A 15,796-nucleotide genomic window follows, 5' to 3' on the forward strand; every position below is an offset into this window, starting at 1 on the left:
TAGCCATGTCCTCGTTTCACCCATAGACAGTTAAAGAAATAGACAAAGTCACGCCATTGTTTTCAACGGAGACCAGTGAAGGATATTAGAAGCACTTTTCCGGTGATAGCTGAGCGTTACTGAGCAGCCTCCAACTGAGCTTGAAGACGTAGATGTTACGTGAGCAACCTGTCTGAAAGTTGTAAGTCTTCAGAAATCTCAATCATTCCCAATCTTGCAGAGACGGAGAGCGTAGGTATACACAGGCTAACTATTGCTAACTAAAATGCTAGTTAACATTAGTAATTAAACTTAAACAGCTAATGGAAGTCCAAACTGCCTGAGAGCTTCTCCTGTACTATACGGTAATTCCTCTACTATGAGACAGTAAGTCTCGTGGTTATGACACAATCGTTAGCCTATTTTTATAAAAACGTCTGCTACGGAGCCATAACGTGAGCTACAAGGTAATGGAGCCTTTTATACATTGTCATGTTTCTTTAGAAATAAACAATGGACAAATAGAGTCTTTAAACGCTTCAGATGTAAAGTTATTCTCTGTCAAAGTGACGTCAAAATGAATGGCAGTCAATGGGATGCTAACGGGAGGTGATGGCTTGTTAGCATCAAAATGGCTTCATAGGAGCTACGCTTTGTGGATGCTGACCTACCCCCTTGGTTTCACCATGGGGGGAACTGTGCTGCTTAGTTAACTTCAGATAGCTTGTTAGTCAGTTAGCATCTTAAACGGAAAAAAAAAACTTTCCTGCAAATGCCAAGAGCGTTCGGTTTAGATGCTAAATCAATCTATCTATCTATCTATCTATCTATCTATCTATCTATCTATCTATCTATCTATCTATCTATCTATCTATCATCTTAATTTCGTTGTGTAGAGATATGCAATGACAATAAACTATCTATCTATCTATTTATCTATCTAAATGGTGTGTTACCTATACTTGGTCTTCAAGAGCACTGCTAACAAAACACTGTCTGTTAAGTGTATATCTATGTCCCCAGGGTCCTGTGTTCCCCAGCTCAATATCCTCTTTATATGACACATTACAAAGACCTTTTAAATGGTTGAAATGTTCCCAGCATGTTTTTCCCAAGGCCAAATGTTCAATGTACGTTTCCCTGGTTCCCTGGTTCCTTAGACCATTCACCTACAGCTTATAGCCTACTGATGTTATCCTCCTCAATACACCATCACATTTGTGGAAAAGACATTTTTGTTAAACTTTTGACATTGATATCTCCACCGTGGCTGAACAGATTTTTACCGATTCAAACTGCATTTAAAACGTACATCTCCCTTTGTTATCTTTGCAGTTTGAATTTGCGAAGATGGCCCTCACCATTCACCTACAATGTTAAATAAAGAAAATATTAGCACTACATTTGAAATCCCTTAACAATAAATAGCTGGGAGCATGTTACTCCCAGTAAAACCATCTGTACATCTGTTGCCTACGATTACGTTCTCTATGAAATACGGATTTAAAAACCTATAGGCTAGCTGTTTCCCCTTGCTTCTAGTCTTTGTGCTAAGCTAAGCTAATGCCTCCCGTCTCTAGCTGTGTGTTTTGACACACAGATATGAGAGTGGTATCAATCTTCTCATGTAACTCTCGACAGTGTACAGCGTGTTTTCATTTTCCATTAAGCCGTAAAAACACCTCATGCGGTGCACCGTGCTGGGCCTGTATTTCACTAATTTCACTAAAATTGTGTTTTATTGTTCAGTTCCACCAGTTTAGTTGTTTAGTTGTCTGCAGTTTATGTCTGTTTTTATTTCAGCGTTGATCAAATTGCTCATATTGCTCAAACTATGAATAAAATATAGTGGAAAAAATATCTATCTATCTAAAGTCTATCACATATACGTGCACAGATTTACATTTTAGTGAGGTCGGCTTTTAGGCTCCATGATGATTTCTTATTCCACCCCCACTCCACACAGACCTGACCTTGAAACCAAAAGAAGATGTGAGGACGGTTCACCGATTCTGATACCTGAACTTGTGTATCGGCCGATACCGAGTACTGATCCGATACCAGTGTGTCATATATTTTATTATGTTTTAACAGCTGTATACTACTATCTCTGTATGATGATATGATGTATAACAGCTGTATACTACTATCTCTGTATGGATGATATGATGTATAACAGCTGTATACTACTATCTCTGTATGGATGATATGATGTATAACAGCTGTATACTACTATCTCTGTATGATGATATGATGTATAACAGCTGTATACTACTATCCCTGTATGGATGATATGATGTATAACAGCTGTATACTACTATCTCTGTATGATGATATGATGTATAACAGCTGTATACTACTATCTCTGTATGGATGTGATATTATTTATCTTTGTTGTCAGTCTGGCTCAGGTTAAACTCTTTGTGAAACATGAATGCCACAGAACTTTCTTTTATTCTGCAGTTTGACAGTCAGTTATAACGGAAAAAGAACATAAATAAACTACTTTAACGTAGATTTTCTTACGGGCTTTCTTACGTGGTATCGGATCAGTGCATTAACTCCAGTACTTCCCGATACCGATACCAGCGTTTTAGGCAGTATCGGAGCCGATACTGATACTGGTATCGGTGTGTCTAGCGCACACACACACACACGCACACACACACGCACACACACAGAGAGAGAGATGAAGATACAGATCTCATCTTCTGCTGCTGTGACAAATGAAAGCTCGGTCGCCGGCATCACACCTCAGGCTGCTGTTTGGAGAAGTGACTCCACTTTACTCCGCCGCTTCATTCATCTTCACACGCCTTCTCCACTTCGACGTTTCATCCATCCATCTGCTCCGTAGCTGCAACACCTGCTGCCATAGCAACCCCAAACCCACTCTTCTCCTCAGTTAGTGGCGGGAGAGAGGCATGCTGGGTAATCTGACTACACCTGGAACATTCCCCCTGGGGGATTTTTCTGTCCTTGAACCATTTTTTTCCTCATCATATACCAATTCCCCTTCTTAAGATGGACTGAATTACATATTCAATACAGAAGACCTGTTCAGATCTAAGCCTACATATTATATAAATGCAGTCAAAGTGCAGTATGTCCTTCTGGCGTAGTGATATTACAAGATATATCACTCTTTTCTTTGCCTCCAGGCAGTCTGGGTTAAATGGCCTGTCTGCAGACATATAATGAAAATATCAAAGCACACAAATAATGGCTTTCTCAGGTCGGTCGTCTCCTGCAAATACACATCTTTGCTGTATTGATCGGAGCTCATGGCAGACAGGAGGGCGGAGAGAATAACGGTAGAATTGAATAGTTTGAGTAAGAACTGCGACATCTCAGAGGCAGTTTGTATTGTTCTATTTTCTTCAGGATTTTTTGTTTTTTTCCAGGAAATTAATGGCAAATTTCTCAAAATGAATGACTAAAAAGGGAACAATACATACAGTATGTTTTGTGGGGAATTAGTAGAAGTAGTATTAAACGTTATGGAACTACTTCAAAAATGTAGTTTGCAATTAATCGAATTTTGATTGCGATTTCGGCTCCTACTGATCACAAAAATAATGAGAAGACGAGAAAAAACTATTTCGCACATTACGTTTTGTAAACTCTTCTTTTGTCTTGTGTTCTGAATGACATACGCACTATAGCCCCTTCTGAAGACTAACCTCACTCAGCCAACATTTGAATATATTTTTTATATGTATTTTAAGGGGGATTCAAAAAGTTCAACAGGAAAAGTATTAAGGGAAATTTCAAAGTTTAAGGTGTTTTCACTGTTGATTTGTTAAACTGTTTCACTGTTTTTTTATGTTCAATAAATGCAACATCTTTCCAAAAGTCAACGAGTAATCCTGTTAAATAATTGTGATTCCAATATTGACAAAAATAATTGTGACTATGATTTTTTTAGTGATTAGTGTTTAGAATTGGTGATTCCCTCAGTATTTCTTTATCTCTCCACCCCTGACAACTTGCGCACATCCAAAGAAAACCACAACAGACACAGCGTAGTTTACCGGCTGGTAGCATGCAGCTAAAGACACATGGTAACGTTAGCCTAACGGTAGCTGGAAAATCCTCCTGCTTCCCTGAAGTCATCGGTGTGGCAACAGTTTGCCTTCCCTGTGAGTGAGTTATGTAAACAAACAACAAAGGTAAAGCATGTTGGCTCCGACGAGACTCCATTGTGCTTTCAGTGTTAAGGTGAGGTCTGGACCCAAGAGCGAACACAGACTAGATGGATGGAATTGAAAACAGTTTTTTAATGAAAGTTCAGCCGAACAGAAATCTTGCAATATAACTCAGGATGGTGGTGATCCAAATGGAGTGTAGGAGCGGAGGAAGGCAAGGCAGGCTCGAAAACACACACAGCAGGTGGCGTGGCTGGAAGTGAAGATACTGTAGACGTCCAACGGCACTTGGTAGACTGAACGAACTGGCGCTGGCTGCCTGGATCACAGGAGTACTAGAGCTGGAGCTTGATTAGTAGATCACCTGCAGCTGAGCTGGAGAGCCAGGTGCCCTGGAGGAAGCCACGCCTGCCCACACATTCCACACACTCCCACACACACACACCGACAGCCTGAGTCACGGACAGGCCGTGACATTCAGGTGCACTTTGTTAAGCTAATGGTGCATTCAATTGTGCCTCCTAAACTCTGAGAAACTCAAACTGTTGTTGCTAAGTTCCCTTCTGCTATCTAGTGGCTCTTATTGTGGCATTGCCATCCTGCTGATTTATTTTTTATTGAATTGAATTGAATTGAGAACTGAAAATCGAAAGTCAAATTGAATCGTAGTTTTGGAGAATCGTGACACCACTATCACGTACATAAATGGGCTGGATAATGCTTGGTAATATTAGAAACACATACGACCTCAATAATAAACATTATCACCTTTCTGACAGTTTCAGCAAAACTGAAAATGTATAACTTTTGTAAAATGGCAGATCTATTGTGTTAGATTGCATTAGATAGTACTGATTTATAAAGTGTGTCAGTGTTTCCCACAGAATTAGATTGTATTTGCGGTGGTAGCTGACCCGGGGGTGGGGGGTCCACGCGCGGAAAGACGTGCAGAATTCTTTTATTAATTGTACTGCTAATATTTTTGCCAACTTTGTATGATCTCTTAAATAGACAAGCTGCCCACAGTCCCATCCTCAAGGCTATAAGGGTGCAGGGGCAGTTACAGCACACAATGTAATCTTGTGAAAAAAACATAAATGGGCTCTTTGACAAAACAAGATACCACAAGTTGTAATTCTGTTTAACAGCCAGATGCTGTTCACCTCTTTGTGACCTTCTGCATGCAAGACAAAAAAAATAAACTTAAATGTTACTGTAATGTTGTTAACTTGTTGAACACTTGAACATCAGCACAATTGAAAACAAAATTTGAGAGCAGATATAGCAGTATGTGGCGGTCAACATTGATTGTGTGGCGGGCCGCCACAAAGATATCAATGTATGGGAAACACTGCTAGTGCACAGCTATTCATTTCCTCGCAGTAACCAAATGTGACTGTATACAGTCCTCACGGTTGACTGCCAGGCTTGCAGTCTTGGTGCGTCAGTTTCTGAATAGAGGAAGCGGCCTTTGAACCCTTTTTAGGCGAACGTTTCTGGTCTTCTGCCAGAAGTTCTGGACCCGAGAAAAGAGCAAAAACAAAGAGAGCTGAGTCATTTTACAAGAAGAACCATGTGTTTTCTCACCAGCTCTCTTTCTAAATCTTCTCAAAAGATTTATCTCTGTAAAACCCCTTTTCACACATCGATCATCTTCTATCGTCTTCTCTCCCGCTGCTTCTGTGTTCTTCATCACTGCCTCCCCCCACCGCCTCGCCTCCTCGCTCTCTTCTCTCTGTGCCAGTGGGAATCCCGGGTGTGACGACAGAAGCTGATGCTGCAGTAGAGTCCTGACTCTGCTGCTGAGGCTTTGATTCTGGATGCTTTAGTGCCCTTGATTTGTCAAACAAGTAACAAAAAGCTGCAGAGAGAGATGGAGCGTATTCCAATTATATTCTTGATAAAGTCGTTTCCCCTTTTTTCCGATGCAAAAGCGACCATGAATAATATTCAGTTTCTTGCGAGCGTTTGTTTTTGTCCCCTTTGATTTTGATCTTTTTCCAAAAATATGAACCATGTGTTGTTCCGCCTCTCCCTTCCTCAGCTGTGACCTCCCGTCATTCTGCGTTACGACGTCCAAATCCCCCGAGGGGAAACGTCAGCACAACAATATTAACAGCTGACCTTCTCCTCTCCTAACACGTGCAGACATGCAGAGACTTGGCTAAACACGTGGAAATGTTGGTTTTTAAAAAAGAAACATTTTTCAGGCACAGCGAGAAGAAAAGGAACATTAAAAGCCTTTAGTTGCAGATATTAATGGTTTAAAATGCATACGACTTATTCAAAATTGTCTATTTTTACATCAGAATATTGTGCTCTGTGTGTGAATATGTGCTCTGATAGCCACTGTGTGCACACATTCTCTAGTATGCAGCTGCTTTTTTACAAAAAGCCACTTGTGACATTCATGCATCCAGCAGCACTGCAGGTACATTATGCTGCTGCAGCTACAGCTTTAAAATACAGTTAATGTTACATTCATTTCGCTCAGGGAGATGTGGTGGCAAAGTGTTCTCGAATCTTGCCTCCTGCTGGTAATTGAGGACATGACAGTTCAAACTGGAGACATCATGAATCGTCTGCAGGCGTTATTGTATTCTTTTATTATTCAGGTACATTAGCAAATATAATACAAGCAGGACTGTGAGGTCAAGAAAAAGTCAGAGAGGATTCGTCGTCTGGTTGGGAAAAAAACAGCTGACAGCAGGTTGTTTTAGCTTGTGTTAAAGCCTTGTTTATCTTACGTGTGTGTGTGTGTGTGTGTGTGTGTGTGTGTATGCGTGTGCAAAATGAGAAACAGTCCTTGTTTGGATTACTTGTGTTTGTCTGAGTGTGTGTAAGAGCAGCACTGGTGTTGAATAACTGCTAACCTCTGTGTGTGTGTGTGTGTGTGTGTGTGTGTGTGTGTGTGTGTGTGCGTGTGTGTGTGCGTGTGTGCGTGTGCAAAATGAGAAACAGTCCTTTGCATTGTGAGCATGTTTGGATTACTTGTGTTTGTCTGAGTGTGTGTAAGAGCAGCACTGGTGTTGAATAACTGCTAACCACTCTGTGTGTGTGTGTGTGTGTGTGTGTGTGTGTGTATCATTATCCCCTCGTAGATAAATTCACTGAGCCAGTAAATCTTGCTTGCTTGCTGTCCTTGTTGTCAGAGAGGAAATGGATCCAGAGACTGTCGGTGATTTACTTCAAACCAGCCGTGATTTGCACACAGTGTGTGAAAGAAATGAAGGTTAAATCAACATACAGAGACGGAGCCTTTGTGACTGTGCTAACATAAACAGTCATTCTGCTAAAGCTATACACACACTCACAAAGCCACACAGATAAAGACTAGATTAAATCCTCTTTCTATCGATCTAATGCACCTTTACCAATGCAGGTGGCTGTTGATGTCGGTCAGTCCACCACTTTGGTTCAGACTGAAATAGCTTAACAATCGGATAGATTGCCATGAAAGTTTGTACAGACATTTACGCTCCCCAGAAGATGAATCCTACTGACTTTCAGGATCCTCTGACTTTTTCTCTAGCGCCACCATGAGGTTTTAAGTGAAATATCTTAACAACTATTGGATGGATTGTCATGCAATTTGGTGCTCACATTCATGTTCCCCTCAGGATGGACACACTTTGATTAAGTGCTTATTAACTTTCTTGTTTCCCCTCTAATCCGTCATCAGGTCTAATATTAATGTTCCTTCCTTTTGTAAGCAAACACCATTCAAAAGTAACTACATTCCTGTCCCATTTTTTCAAGTGCATCTTGGCGTCTACAGGCAGCAGCAGTGAGTTACAAACAGAGAAGGTAGAACACAAAATATCCAACCTCAACAGGTAGCTAATTGTTTTTTTAGGGGGCTAAAACTTTTTGTTTTCCATGGGTTTGAAACTTCAACTCCACAAGAGTTTTTAACAACTTACATACTTTGTACATCTGGGGCTAGACACTAATATAGCACTGTATATCCTGTTTTATTTTTTGCTATATTAGTTACACATTGGCCTTGATATTTGTAGTAAAACTATAAACTGAAATACATCATTTATTTGATTATTTTAAGGTGGTATTTGATGTTCAAAAGATGCATTTTTGGGTGGATTAATACACAGAAAGGCACCACACGGTGCTGAAATAGCTGCATTAGCTAAGAGCTGTGTGTAAAAAAAAAAAACAACAGATACTGTAGCATGCTGAGGCTCACAGTCGAACAGACACCAGCTGTGGAAAGAAATGAGCTTTTCCTTTTTGTCCTCCTGCTTCCAGCTGTTCCACTTCAACCAGATGAATAAAAATAATCAGCCATGAGAAATAAGGTGTGTGACGTGTGTGTGTCTGTCTGTGTGTGTTTGTTGGGTTTAAAAGATCAGGATCAAACTGACTTTTATGTTTTATATCCTTTTCTTAATGGCAAACATGTTTTTCTGCAGTCTAGCCTGTTGACAGACATGAATGTACTGTATAGCAGCGATAACAGATTGGTGGGTGATGAGAGGAAGAGTGAAAAGACGAGCTTAGCAGGTCTCATTCTTCAGGCTGCCCTCCTGCCTCACGCCCTCCTTCTCCTCCCTCTGTCACTTCACTTTCCCCCTCTTATTGTCGCTCGGCTCCTGCCTGTAAACAGGTGCTTTGTCTGCTGTTAGCAGGGGGGATGTGGAAGAGAAAGCTGCAGATCAGCAGGACTAGATCCTTAGGCAGGAACCGCACGCCTCTGTAAGTCCAGCTGTTTTTATTCTTGACTAAATGTAAATTTAAAGTCTGTTTGTGTCAGGATTCAATCTGAGAGGATGAGTTGTTTGTGTTGTTTAGGAAGTGAGCTGAGGTCAGGTGGACTTCATTGGTTTACTGTTCTCAGAGACGAGACAGAGCTGTCGTAGGTTTTTGATTCTTAAAAACATCGATAAATAAGCCTGAGCATGTTTTGCAGTAAAGCAAGCAAAGAATTGATTGTAATTGAATTTCTTGTTTGGTTTGACTTTCTAAAAAGGCAGCTTTTATAAGGCCTCTGCCCAATCAGATCAGAACTGTACTGTTTGTAGTAATGCTGCTCTTATCCCGTTTTTAACTCTCTTTAAATGTACGTGTGAGCTGCTGGATACTTGAATTTCCCCGTGGGGATGAAGAAAGTATCTATCATCCTTCCATCCATCTATCCATCTATCCATCTATCTATCTAATCTATTTTAATTATCCTATAATTAGTTCTAATTTATAGGAATTATTTCCGGGAAATTACCCAGAAAATTATTAGGAAATTACGGTAAAATAAAGTGTAAGCTTTGTTACCAGATGCAGCATTATTTAAAAAGAGAGTAAGTCGTCAAACAGTTGTTGGACCGATCTTCCTAATGAATTAAAGTGGTTTATAACTGACCTGTAAAGCATGTGGATTAATCCGCCGCTGAAAATAGTCCCCAACAAATGCTTCCTCCTGTTTGAGTAACAGTAACATTGTAATTTTGTGTTAGCATTTAGCTCGTACAGTAGCACTGCTGTGCAGCCTCACAGAGCTGCTACGGTTGCAGACACTTGTTTCGTGATAACTGTTTAATTACATTGTCTGGAAGTTAATCAACAAGCTTTCTCATATTTTGATCTAGTTTAGAGTCCAAGCTTCATCATACTTAGGCAAGTAATTCCATTATCTGACAGTTATTGTTGTGTGCAGTGAGATTATCTTTCATGTGGTGGATTAAACATTAATTAGCTTTAATTGTGGGCCTGTGGAGACTGTATAGTGTTCACTGCTGAGGTAACTTTGAGAAACTGTTAATTCAATACTGTAAATTCAATTTAATACAATTTTTATTTATGACAAATTTGCCTCAAAGGGAAAAGCAGGAAAAGAAAAAAAACACCTCACACCAACTCTTTAACTGGGAAGAAAGGGAGAAACTTGAGGGAAAGGGCCAGAGCAGGATCCCTTTTCCAGGACAGATAGGCATGCATTTGGTGTAGGCCATGTTGCCAAAAAGCATCCTGAGTGACATTCAAGCTCTTTTTTTTCTGTCAGATTTCCAACCTGAGACCAGGGGCCAGAGCCAGACGTTAACATCGGGACTTATGCTCCATTTACGGCAGCTATATACAAGCCATAAAAGCCATTTATTTGACAGGTATTTGACATACCTGTCAGGGTTTCAGAGGATGTAGGACCCAAATGCAGAGACGGACAGGCAGTGTGAGCTTTGATGATTTAATGAACAAATAATAAGGTCCATACTAACAAAAGGTGTCCTGAGAACAGCAGGCAAATTCAGAAATAGGTACAAACAGAATCCCAAAAACAGGAACAGGCAAAAACACAGAACAGTGACAAGAATCCACTGACAAGGACAAACGAGAAACACCGAACAGCAAACAATAATCCGACAAGAGACAAAGACAGAACAGAGACTAAATACACAAGGTAATGAGGGAACGAGAGGCAGGTGACACAACAGGTGGAACAAATCAGGGTGGGGCAGAACAATAAAAAAAGGCGGGAAACAAACAAAGACAGGAAGTAAGCTAGACAAGGGGGGACAAGACAGACTACAAAATAAAACAGGAAACAGAACATAACAGAAAATCACAATAAGACAGAACAAAATACCAAAACCCTGACAGTACCCCTCCCCAAGGGACAGATCCCAGATGTCCCAAAAACAAAACAGAACAAAAGTCAACCCAGGGGGGGCGGAGGGGGACCGGAGGAGGGACGAACGGATGAACAAAAAGGTCAAACAGGGCTAGGGAATGGAGAGGCCACTCGGGACAGGGAACAGAGAGGGGCCACTCGGGACAGGGAACAGAGAGGCCCCGGCAACAGGGAACAGAGAGGCCTCGGCAACCAGGAACCATGGGTACTTGGGGCAGCAGCGAAGGCAGAACCCTTCAGGCTGCCGGCGGCGAAGGCAGAATCCTTCAGGTGGCCGGCGGCGAAGGCAGAATCCTTCAGGTGGCCGGCGGCGAAGGCAGAATCCTTCAGGTGGCCGGCGGCGAAGGTGAAGCTTCTCAGGCGGCCAAACAGGTCGGCAAAGGTAGAGTTCCTCGAAAGGGCGGACAGGATCGCGAAGACTCTCAGGAGGTTGAGCAGGACGGTGAAGGTGAAGACCCTCTGGAGACCAGGCAGGACGTTGAAGACTCTCGGGTGGCCATCGACGAAAACGAAACCCTTCTGGAGGCCGGCGGCGAAGGCAGAGCACCTCTGAAGGCCGTCTGTGAAGGCGAAACCCCTCTGGAGGCCATCCGTGAAGGCGAATCCCTTCTGAAGACCAACGGCTAAGGCGAATCCCTTCTGAAGATTGGCAGCGAAGGCGAATCCCTTCTGAAGGCCGGCAGCGAAGGCGAATCCCCTCAGGTGGCCGTCTGCGAAGGCGAATCCCTTCTGAAGACTGGCAGCGAAGGCGAATCCCTTCTGGTGGCCAGGCAGGCTGAGCAGGTGAAGGGGCAGCTGAACTGGAGACAGGCGACGAGTCAGCTGAGCCAGTGTCTGCCAACAAGGCAACAGGGTCAGAAGTCGGCAAATCCGCCGACAGGGTAACTGGAGCAGGAGTCGGCCGGACCACCGACAAAACACGGGGAGCAGGAGTCGGTCGGACCGACAACAAAGGCAAAGTCTCTGGTCTATCGGCTTTAAGCTTTACATTGATGTAACACATTAACAGTGATAACAAATGTACGGCAAACACTAAAGATACTTACATTTAAATGATTATTGCGCCATCAGCGATCCCGCTCCAACTCCTGCTTAGGTCCGCCATTGATTTTTTTTTAACGAGCCGGCAAAGCCGCGCACATAGGATTGTGGGTGATTTGGGAGCACGAAGGATACACATATGCATCCTTTACTATCTATGGGAAATCCTCTGAACGAAGGACTCCTTGGTGAAATTTGGAGGACCCTCGACATCGGAGCAGTCCTTCGACGGACTTCAATGATGTAGCATCCTCGAAATTCCGGCTTCGGAGGATCCTTTCTTGACTTTGAGAAACACCTTCTGTGTCTAATTGTTTGTCATTCTGAAACCTAAACACAACAAATGTTCAGGATGACTAATTTTTCACTCCTGACACCTAGAGAGAGGGGAACCAGTGATGTTACTGTTTTTAAGTTACATAACATAGGTAAAGTGGGTGGTTGGCCTAAACAGCATTACTATTCTTGAAACCTTTTTTCAGTAGAGTTTACAGAATGAACGGTGATATTTCCCCAGTAATAGAACTTTTGTTTCATTTCATTTTCTGGTTGAGTCAGAGAGACCGAGAGCAAATGACAGATGAAGATGAAGTTATCTTAAAACCCTAAAATATTTGGGGTTTTTGAGAAAAAAATTGTGGCTGGAGCCCCACAAGCCACCCTTCCCGCTCCGCCCCTGCCTGAGACTTTGTAGTTTTTCTCTTTATTAGCTCAAGCCACGTTGAAAAGTTGAAATATGAACATTACTTATTTTAGCTCCAGGCTGCAACTGCAATATCATTTATTATTTGTTCAGCAAATGGTGTAATTACATTGATTGAGTAGTAGCCTATATGTGTGTATGTTGCCCAGTTCCCTCTGCAAAAAGTTATGTAATTACGCAATTCCCCCGTCCACCCTAACAGCCTCCTTTTTCTTCTTCTCTACTCTTCCAGGGCTGAAAAAACAGAAGTATTAAGTGAAGATCTACTACAGGTAATAATCAATTAAGTGTGTCTTTTTGAATGATATTTGCTGCCGCTCACAGGAAAAAGAAATCATCATCAACTCAAAATATTCAATGTGCATGAAATTGCTTTTTCAAATGGCTTTCTGAACTGCCTTCAGGCGACGTTAATGAGCGCTGAAATTGAACCTCTTTGTGAGACTAAAGGCTGAACGTCCCCACTAATTGACTCAGAGTGCAGCACTGTAATTGATCAGCAACGTCGGTTCCACTGAGTTGGTTTAATAATGAAATGAGAGGCATTTAAGTGACACAGGTAATGGTGTTGTATGAGCGTCAGCGGCTGAAAAGAAGCTTGTTTTGATGCCAGACAGACAGGATGTAGGGGCCTGCATGTGCGTGTCTGTAACTGACTTGATTGAGGATGTCCTGAAACGTACCTAATCTGTGCATGAGTACATGCTATCGCGTCTCATGTCTTTTCTTTTAGGGCTGCAACGGACAATTTTTGACATAGTCAATTAATCTGTTGATTTTTTTCTCAATTAATGGATTAGTTGTATGGTCTATAAAATGTCAAAAAATGGTGAAAAATGTGGATTGGTGGTTCCCAAAGCCCAAGAGGACGTCCTCAAATGTCTTGTTTTGTCCACAACTCAAAGATATGTAATTTTTGTCACAGAGGAGATAGGGAAATATTCACATTTAACAAGCTGGAATCAGAGAATTTTCATCGTTTAATCGATTATTAAAATAATTGGCTATTAATTTAATAGTTGACAACAAATCGATGAATCGATTAATCATTGCAGCTCTATTTTCTTTCTTTCTGTGTCAGGTGGAGAAACGTCTGGAGCTGGTCAAGCAGGTTTCCCACAGCACACACAAGAAGTTGACCGCCTGTCTGCAGGGCCAGCAGGGCGTGGACGTGGACAAGAAGTCTGTCAGGTCGCCCTCGGTGAGAAGCAACCCAAAAAATAAAGGCACTCGGAGAGCACAGACCTCCGCCAAGGCCAAACGCCCTATCTCAAAATGTAACAAAAGTGAAAAATAATTTGTGTATCCGCACCATGATTGAGATCTGCTCCAAAAATGTAATGGTTTCTTCCTTGGCACTTGCTACACCTTTCAATCAAGTTTAATGAAAATTGGGCCCGTATTTTTTTCCGTAATCCTGCTGACAGACACAGGGGTGTCGGGCTGGGGTTGGAAAGGGGACTGAGTACCCAGAGGGCCCAAAAAGATGCTAGAATGAATAGCTGTGGATGTGGGGAGGGCCCCAGAGAGAATGCCTTTCTACAGGGCCCAGAATTTTGTGCTATAAGCCCCTGGACAAACAGACAAACGAACGGACCGAACTGAACACATAGGGTACAGCCCATGTCCCTTATTTGATAGCTCCTAGACTCCTCGGTCCTCGACGGAAGTTGTTCTGTCCCTCCTCAGTGAAGGCCATCTCAAAGCTCTTATTTCTGCCCCGAGGACCGAGGAGCGAGCATCGAGGAGGGATATTCGAGAGGTGCATCTCATGTCGCTTCAATTGCCTCCTCAACTCCCCCATTTGCCTCCCTTCCTCGCGTCTTAGTCCCTCCCACGAGGAGGCACGGGAGAGACGCAAGTAAATCATGGGAGAAGAGAGGAAACGAGCAAATATGTGTTTAGAGAGATGAGACATCCTTTCCTCTAAAGCGTCACATGAATTCGTCAGCTGTATGGGCGGAGTTAGCAACTCCTTCAGCTGCACGGCTTCTGGGAAGGCTGCTCTCGTGTATCCTCGCCTATAGCTCCTCGATGATCCCTCCTCGATGCTCGGTCCTCCGGGCAGAAATAAGAGCTTTGAGACGGCCTTCACCAAGGAGGGACAGAACAACTTCCGGTTAAAAAAACAACACACATTTCCTTGGTTCGTCTCCCTTCCCATGATTTCTTTCGCATCTCTCCCGTACCTCCTCGGTGGGAGGGACTAAGACGCGAGGGAGGGAGGCAAGTGAAGGACTCGAGGAGGCAATTAAAGCGACATGAAATGCAGCGATAATCTCCTTGATGGAGGTTAGAAAAGTGTCAGTGGTAGGAGCAGATAAGGCTGGCTGGGGAAAAGTGAGAACGACAAGCTTAATAACGTACAATAATTAATTAATTACAAAGCATCTCCTTCATCCCAGTTAACAGCACACGAATTGATGATATCCATCGGTTTGAGAGAATAAAGGATTTTTCCTTCAGGTTTGTGTCTTTGTGTGTGTGTTCTGCAACATGTCTGTTTGTTTTTACGTGTGTGGATCATTTCACTTGTTTTCCCAGTGTTGAATGACACATTCAGCAGAATGGCTGACTCATCGATCGATTTGTGTGTTTGTGTGTTTGTTTGTGTGATTCTGCGCAGAAGAAGCTTCCTCTTACAACACTAGCACAATGTATGGTGGAGGGGGCGGCTGTGCTCGGGGACGAGTCTCTACTAGGGTGAGTACACACTGAAACACACACACACACACACACACACACACACACACACACACACACACATGTTGATTATCTGTAGCAGCATTTTCTCTCTAAAAACAGCGACAGGAAAAGGAATGTTTTTTATCACCCAGAACTGATTTTACATTCATGTCCAGACATACAGCTCAACACACTGCAACTTGCCAAAACATATAGAGACAAAATATAAACAAATGATGAAGACACAACTAATTTGTCTCACTTTGTAGAACTTTTTCTAAATGCTGCTCACGTGACTTTTATCTATTTGCATGTATCATGTTTCTTTGCGTGTGTTAACGGCCCAATCCCAAAGTCCGGACTCACAGACTCACGGACTTGTGGTGCGCGTTCTCGCGAAATTCGTAAGGGCTTAAGGGTTGTCCCAATGTCGAATTTCAAAGGGCGCGAGGGTTTGAGTACACACTTACCGAGCCCTTTCCGTGAGTCTGCATCGATGCAGACTTCACCAAAGGGAATTACCCACAGTTCAAAGCGTTGTGATGTGTACCGCGGAGACCAAAGGGAAATCCGGAAATTACAAAGGTAAACAACAGCACG

At 42.6% G+C, this 15,796-nt stretch overlaps 1 protein-coding gene and 1 long non-coding RNA gene across 14 annotated transcripts in view; one reads left to right on the top strand and one right to left on the bottom strand.

Annotated features, from left to right (window-relative positions):
- LOC116061283 (rho GTPase-activating protein 44) overlaps positions 1–15,796 on the top strand; it is a 98,419-nt gene that overhangs the window by 42,617 nt on the left and 40,006 nt on the right. For 3 of the 13 annotated variants that reach the window (XM_035997885.1, XM_035997890.1, XM_035997889.1), the window contains exons 1-4: positions 8,729–8,840; positions 12,744–12,783; positions 13,593–13,712; positions 15,138–15,214. In XM_035997885.1, the coding sequence (XP_035853778.1) occupies positions 8,779–8,840; positions 12,744–12,783; positions 13,593–13,712; positions 15,138–15,214 (299 nt within the window). In that variant the 5' untranslated portion in view covers positions 8,729–8,778. Of the gene's footprint in view, positions 1–8,728; positions 8,841–12,743; positions 12,784–13,592; positions 13,713–15,137; positions 15,215–15,796 lie in introns of those variants that run through there. The other 10 variants (XM_035997891.1, XM_035997892.1, XM_035997893.1 and 7 more) reach the window with 6 other exon arrangements.
- LOC116061311 lies at positions 3,924–15,796 on the bottom strand. Its single transcript, XR_004107692.1, has 3 exons — positions 15,537–15,796; positions 6,487–6,491; positions 3,924–3,934 (listed from the first exon to the last, which is right to left on the bottom strand). It is a non-coding gene; the product is annotated as an uncharacterized LOC116061311 (long non-coding RNA).

The sequence above is a fragment of the Sander lucioperca genome, chromosome 22 (assembly GCF_008315115.2).
Source record: "Sander lucioperca isolate FBNREF2018 chromosome 22, SLUC_FBN_1.2, whole genome shotgun sequence".
In the NCBI taxonomy this organism is placed as follows: Eukaryota; Metazoa; Chordata; class Actinopteri; order Perciformes; family Percidae; genus Sander; species Sander lucioperca.